The sequence below is a fragment of the Podarcis muralis genome, chromosome 3, assembly GCF_964188315.1.
Source record: "Podarcis muralis chromosome 3, rPodMur119.hap1.1, whole genome shotgun sequence".
In the NCBI taxonomy this organism is placed as follows: Eukaryota; Metazoa; Chordata; class Lepidosauria; order Squamata; family Lacertidae; genus Podarcis; species Podarcis muralis.
Window position 1 is genome coordinate 60,821,469 of NC_135657.1, and position 7,425 is coordinate 60,828,893.

At 38.9% G+C, this 7,425-nt stretch overlaps 1 protein-coding gene across 1 annotated transcript; it reads left to right on the forward strand.

Moving 5' to 3' along the window:
* Positions 1-225: 225 nt before the first annotated feature.
* On the forward strand, positions 226-7,194 carry LOC114594181 (p53 apoptosis effector related to PMP-22-like). The gene is made up of 3 exons (XM_028723538.2): positions 226-637; positions 3,937-4,080; positions 5,342-7,194. The coding sequence occupies exons 1-3, from the start codon at positions 436-438 to the stop codon at positions 5,554-5,556; spliced, it is 561 nt and encodes a 186-aa protein (XP_028579371.1). The 5' UTR covers positions 226-435; the 3' UTR covers positions 5,557-7,194.
* The last annotated feature ends 231 nt before the right edge of the window (positions 7,195-7,425 follow it).

A 7,425-nucleotide genomic window follows, 5' to 3' on the forward strand; every position in this document is an offset into this window, starting at 1 on the left:
AACCAATGGCTACTTTTGTTGTTCACCATCTTTCTTTTCTCTCTTCCCACCAATACATCACACTGCTCTTTGCTGTGAAATCTTAAAGCCAGGAAAGGGTAAAATGCTAATGGCAATGGGCCACAATAATCATTTAATTAGTAGCAAAAAGAAAAGGGAGGGCGGGTTTCAAGGTGTGCACAGCCCTGAATTTTCTTTCCAGCTCAACAGGTTGTTGCAGCTACTTGTTCAGTGAAATGTAGGTGGAGCTTTTTCCTTCAGCGCCTGTCTGGATCACAAAGCTGCTCGCTGTCTTTGTCTTTCTTCCTTTCTCTTTTTTACACACACACTTTTCATAAACCTTTATTAAACTACTGTTTTTCCCAGGCTGCTGAAGCAAATAGTAGGAAGACTTTTTTGCTTATCTGTCAAACCACTAAAGAAGACCCAAACAAGATGGTTCAGTATGGTCTGGACTATACACGCTGCAGATGGATCATGCCTCTTCTTCTGGGCTTAGCAATGATCTTTGGTATCATTGCACTGGTTGGTTGGGGCTGGGTAAACTCAGAAACCCGACCGTTTATGCAACAAGGCTCGTTATGGAGATTATGTACTGAACGAGAAGAATGGGAATGCATATCGCTCATGGATTTTGGTAAGAATCACAGTGGTAAAGACTATGATCCAATGATTGTGATTAGTCTACTCAAGCTTTATATCTATCTATCATCTTTCTTTCTTTCTTTCTTTCTTTCTTTCTTTCTTTCTTTCTTTCTTTCTTTCTCATCTATCTAATTTATCATCTCCTATTTGAAAGGAGAGCTTAGAGAAGAAATTAATTACCTTTCATTGGTAAATATGTGTAATGTTTTCTTCTTATTCTGGACTTGAGTGCTTCTGCTCACTTTGAGCAATATCTCCTAAACTTTTCTTCAAAATATAAATGTTCAGAAATTATTTTTAAGAATGAATTTTAGCAATTATGACAAGGAGTGATCTTGAAATGCTAAAATGAGGCAAAATCCAGTTACATAAATGAGTAATCTTCCCTCAGGCTTTCAAGGAGCGATTTTATATCCATGACAGTAGAACAAGTGCTGACAATATAAGCAAAGTTTGGTTAACAGCTTCCTTTTTATCTCCCCTGGACTTTCCACCATGACAAGAAATAGCTTTGGGTAGACATGGAGATGTCATCGGGCAGAGAATCCATAAAAGAAAGCATACTGTAAAGAACTGTTGTGTGGAACTGAGCTTTGCATATTAAGAAGAATCATGTGATAGAGCCTGTGTTGAACTGTGTGGGGAAAGCATAATATTAATGAATAGGAAGGAAATCTATTTGGACAAATGGTGTAATGTATATCCAAACCGTCACTTTGGGTAATTTTCTGTTTAGCAAATCTATATCTACAGTAGAATAACTTTGGTCTACTCTAAGATGTCATTCCTCATCTCTTTCTGAAGATATGCCCTGGAATGAAGGCCTCCCTTAAGCATCTTCTTAATACGGACTCCCTGTTTCCTATATAACATCAATTTTGAAATCCATATGACGTCCTTCTGCTTCCTCTTGTGATTCACAAGAGATTATGTTGGGTTAATCAGCAATTGCAATAATTGTCAGGATGAAAAAAATGTTAAAATAGGAAGTGAAAATCTGGGTTGTGGGCTGGGTCAATTTATGAGCTGGTCATAATATGTAAAAATGCAATACTACTAGTAAAAAGTAAGTGCTCACCATTTTGGTCAATTGACACACAGCACCACCCCTCCCTGGTGGATATGTTAATTCTTAGTGTTCTCCTGTCAAGTTTGGGAACTGATTTTAGGACTCAATGATCAAAATACTTCTGTTTCTTCCTCACCCTTTAAATAAGAAATGTGAATTTGGCTTTATAAGTCTTCCTTTGCTGTTTGTATGTAATGTTTCAGCCATTCTTAAGCATGTACAGTTATATTAAATAAATGTGAAACTCTCTCTGCTAGGTGGTAAAAGATGGGGTCGTTACTTTAAGGCTGTAATCCCTATACATACTTACCTGAAAGTAAAATTTAGAATTATGTTTTTTGTTTTAAAATTCATTCTTTTCCCTGAGGAATTCTCGGCACTGCAGTTTGTTGTTGGTAAACTACAGCGCATTGCAAAACTGTGATTGGTAAACTACAGTGCCCAGAATTCTTTGAGGGAAAGAATGTGCTTTGAATGTGCTTTAAAAGTATAGTGTGTACATTAGTCTGATACAGATTCTTCCATATTTTTGTTTGGCTTTGAGCCAAATGCCATTATACATCTGTGGGGAGCCTGTGGCCATGTTAGATGTTGTTGGACTTCCATGATCCCCAGCCAACATGGCCAATGGTCAAGCATGATGAGCGAGGTAGTCCAGAAACGCAGTACCACAGGTTCCCCCACCATGCCATAAAAGATGGATGGAGAGTTAGATAAAGATCTCTGGGCTGCATCTTGTCTCCCTAGGCTTTTCTCCCCCAAAAGACTGCCTTTCCCCCATTCTCCTTCTTAGAACAATTGACCAGCATTGGCTGGGTGACAATATGAGAAAAACCTTGCAGAACTTGAGATGCTTTGCAGGCCTAAAGTTTCCAAATATATTAGAAATAATTTCTATATTGTTTATTTTTTCATTATTTTGTTCCAAAATAACACCAGCATTTTAATCAAGCTATGCAAATACACATATATGACACAGTAAGACTTCAATAGTATTTAGTCAATTAATTGGTTAGTTTAATAGACTAAAACCATTTTGAGCAATTAAAAAGGTGCCCCTGATCAATTGGCTGGTATATTTTACATATTTCTATTTTGTGTGCATGTTTGTGTGTGTGTCTTAGCAAAACTGCAAACTGCAACTCCTATTTTTAAAAAGACATTCCCTCTCAAGTGCTAGGTAACGGGGAATGCCTCTTGTAAGATTATGCCTGTTGGGACACCAACAATTCCCACAGAAAGTAAAATAGATTGAGAGAAACAGAGAGAGTCAATTTCAGTTGACTGTGTTGTTCAATTTAAAAAGCCAGTGTGATCATTAAACAGCAGTAATGCAGTTCTATGTACCTATTTACCCACCTACTCTATACGCTCAGGCACATAATATAATGGGCATAACAGTTTGCCTCAAAAACTTTAAATACCTGAATTAAAATCAGTGTGTGTGTGTGTGTCTGTGTGTGTGTGTTTTAAATACTCATTTCAGTAGCAGATGTTCTGCAACATTACACATTGAGTTTCAAGTTTTTAAGATCCTGACTGATTTAGTATTGTTTTCATCTACATGAAGGTATATGAAAATCCCAAGGCGACACTTTAAAATATTTATTTATTCATTCATTCCCGATTGACACCCAAAGACTAGAGGCAGATGTGTACTCTGGATTGCTATCTTCCTGGCACTTTGGGGTTATTCCTGCCTCCCCTATTCCCTTCAGCTTCTACGCACAGTGTGTTAATGTGACAGGATATTATTACGGCTAAAGACATACAACAGTTCTTAAGACAACCAAGAGTCATTTGAGCCAAGCTTTGCTTGTCTGACAGTCACCTCTGGACAAATAAGTTTTTGAAACAATACCATAACCTGGCAATCCAGCTTAACAGAGAGTAAAGTAGTTTGGAAGAAAAAAACTAATATCTATCACCAGACTTATGTTAAAAGCCCAGTTCATACAAAAAGGGGAGGACACACATCATATTTAACTGTTACATATACTCAGTGGTTTTCCCCCCCTGGGGGTACGCAGGTGTACGCATACCCCTAAACATTTTGTGAATCTAAATTTAGCCTCATTGAGGGGTAGTATTTCAATATGAGTAGGAAAATGAGAGTACCCTTAAACATTTTTTTAAGGAAAAAAAAGGCACTGCATATACTTGTACAGCTATCTTGGAATAACAGGGAGTAAAATGCAGCTAACTTGTATTTTTCTTTTCAGCCTGGGGTAAGGCTGCAGCGGCCACTTTCTTTGTTGGATTTGTAATCATAGTGATCTGCTTTGCCCTGGCCATCATTGCATTTGCCATCCCGACGCTTCGCTTCAACTTCATCAGAGGCATCGGAGGCCTGTGTTTTGTTGCAGGTAAGGCTGCGTTTTCAGTGCAAAGGGTGGGTGCCTGGCTTTGGTCTGGAGAGAGTAGTTGCTTCTTTAGCTGTAGGGAAAGAGCAACAGACCTTCTTAAAGTGCACAATGAATCAGGAGCGTCTTTTTGCATAGCTGCAGTGGGTGTGGTGGTGCAGAGTGGCATGAATTCACAAAGATGCAGCCCAGTAATAATTACAGAATCACATGACAAAATAGTTAACCGCCCATATATATCTATCTATATATATCTCATGCCTTAGGAATTGATGCCTCCTAAACCAGGCCATTTTACGTCTTTATAGCTTTATCATCACTGTCCTCATGGGTGGTCTGCTCCATAATCTCCAACCACCCAATCTTCTCTCTGCTACCTTCTTTAAGAGTAGGGATGGGGAACCTGGAACTCTCCATTTAAACTCCAATTCCTATGAGCCGTAACTAGGCATTCTTTCGGATGGGAATTCCAAATGAGGGATGCTGCCACAAGTAACAACAACAACGACAACAACAACAACTTATTTATACCTCACCCATCTGGCTGGGTTTCCCCAGCCACTCTGGGCGGCTTCCAGCAAAATATTAAAATACAATAATTCATCAAATATTAAAAGCTTCCCTAAACAGGGCTGCCTTCAGATGTCTTCTAAAAGTCAGAGAGTTGTTTATTTATTTGATGATAGGGTGTTCCAAAGGGCGGGCACCACTACTGAGAAGGCCCTCTGCCTGGTTCCCTGAAACTTCACTTCTCACAGTGAGGGAACCAGAAGAAGATCCTCGGCACTGGACCTCAGTGTCCAGGCTGAACGATGGGGGTGGAGACGCTCCTTCAGGTATACTGGGCTGAAGCCGTTTAGGGAAGCCCCTTTCTTGCATTGCCACCAATCAAATCTTAGACACAGAGGAGGTTCTAATGGGAGGTTCCCATGGGAGGAGACTGCCTTTCAGATACCCTGGTTGCAAACCTTTTAGGGCTTTATAGAGAAGAACCAGCATCTTGGACTGAACCTGGAAACGAATTGAAAGCAAGTGCAGTTGATATAAGAACAGCATAATATGGTCTGAATGCAGAACGAATGCAGAAATTTATTGGATGCTGTCTCTTGCACCAGCTGCAGTTTCTGAACACTCTTTTAGGGCAACCTTGTGTAGAGTGCATTGCACTAACCTGATCTTAATTCATGATGAGAAGGAATTATATTGTTTCTGTTTTCACCACCACTCATTTTTACTTAAAGTGTTTTTTCTTTCTTTCTCGCAGCTGTATTCTCTCTCATGGGCCTTGTCATCTACGCTGTAATGGTCTCAAAATATTTACGTGAAAATTACCCAGGAGGTATAAGGAATGAGCTCAGCTGGTCCTATGGCTTTGGGTGGACCATGTGTCTTATGGGTATAGGTATGGGATTCTTCCTTTGCTGCCTCCCTCTGTATGAAGATCATATTTTGGGAAATGTCAAACCTTATTATGCATAACTTCTAGGAAGAGCAACAGAGTCATGTTATTGATTTCCTAAACTTTTGCATGCCGGTTATGTGCAGACTAAAATATCCCTCAGCCTCCACCACCACCTCAGCCAAACATTGAAGCAGTAGAGGGGCTTAACAGCTTTTAAAAACACATTGAAAAATATGCCGAGGTGTTAAAAACAATACATTATTCCCATTTCCCTTTTTGGTTTGATGTAGAATAGTTAGATTTTTAAATAAACCTTTTTGGTTCCTAGGAAGAACCAGAAATTTTTACCTTTCCTGTTTAATGGGCAGGTTACAGTGTAATTGCCTTTCTGTGGCAGAGTAGACTAATCAAGCATTCACAAATCAACTGGTGTGATTGAAGACTTACGTATTAAATTGTGCATACTTAAATGAATCTGATCTGTTCCTATTGAAAGGGAATTTGGTTCCCATTGTGGTTGAGAACAGTCCACATACATCCTTTTGTTTTAACCAGTGGATTTTTAATAATTTGTGGAAGAAGAAATTGTCAGTGGTAGCATTATTTAGCGAAGGTAACCTGGCAACTTAATGGAAATCCTAAGAATTGTACTTAGCGCTGAAATACTGAAATGTTTGTTTTAGTTGCTTAATATGTTAATTGAAACTGGATGAGTTTTATCAGTTGATTCTCTGGCATCTACAGTCCTTACATCCTTCAGGTGTTCCTATATTGCAGGGGAAAAATTCCCTCATGAGGTATCCAAATTCTGCTGGTGTTTGCTACTCATGCCACCAGAAATGAAATTTTAAGCACATTTAAATCTATTTAAATTCATTGATCTCCATTGCTGGAATTTCACCTGCCTACTTGTGTGTTGCGAATACATTGTATAAGCCATAATGGGAGAAATGGCTGCAGTCAAAATAGCATGAGTCAACTCATGCTCTTTCATAAGACAGAAGCAAAGCTATGCAAGGTAACTATTTGCTAATATTCCTACCGTGCTTTTGTATTAATCTCTTTTTGTTTATACATTTGCTTTATAATCACATAGCTATCCTCAGTGGTCAGTGCTTGGGGGTGGGGAGAAAGTGGCAAAAGTCGTTATTATGATATTTTCATTGAGGTAATTATTTTGTAATATATTTGTAATTCTGCAGAAAAATTGGTGAGAAGTAGCACAATCCCTTTTTATTATATAACTGATGCTGCAGGGAGGAAAAGCCTAGTAGGTATTGAATTGGAAACTGCCTCACAATGAATGGACCGTTTGATAGCTAGTTCCTTTATATCATGGATGCCTGCAGGAATACAGGTTTTTTGGGGGGAGGGGAGATGGAAAAAATAAAATCCACCCACCTGTTGATGCATTGTTACTGCTGTTTTCCCTTTCCCCCATCATTTATCCTGACCATCTTACAGACTAATGCTATGCTTATTAAGCATGTATAGAATTGTAGCCTCAGATATTGTAAGCCTCACTGGCAGGAACTATGTCACTACTGTGTTCTGTATATTATACAGTATAATGTGTTATAAGTGTTAAACCAACTGTAATCGTGGTTTGAATAGTTGAAATCCAACCCAAGCACACTGTTCCGACATAATTTAACTGCATGTTAAAGATAATATTGTATATTTAAAGCCGATTAATAAAAAGTTGCTGTCTGCCACTGTATGGTTAAAAGATGTGTTGGATTGATACGAAAATGCTTAAGGGCTGAGACCCACAACAGCTTAGGCATGTGGAAATGTTGCCTTTGAAGCCGATGAAATGGCACATTCATTTAAATATATGCTTTGGAGTTCTGCTAGATCAGAAATGCAGGTTTGGAATCTATCCCTCCCAGTTCCATTAACATGAAGCAGCAGGTCCATGAAAAATTAGCAGCCCATTGGCACCC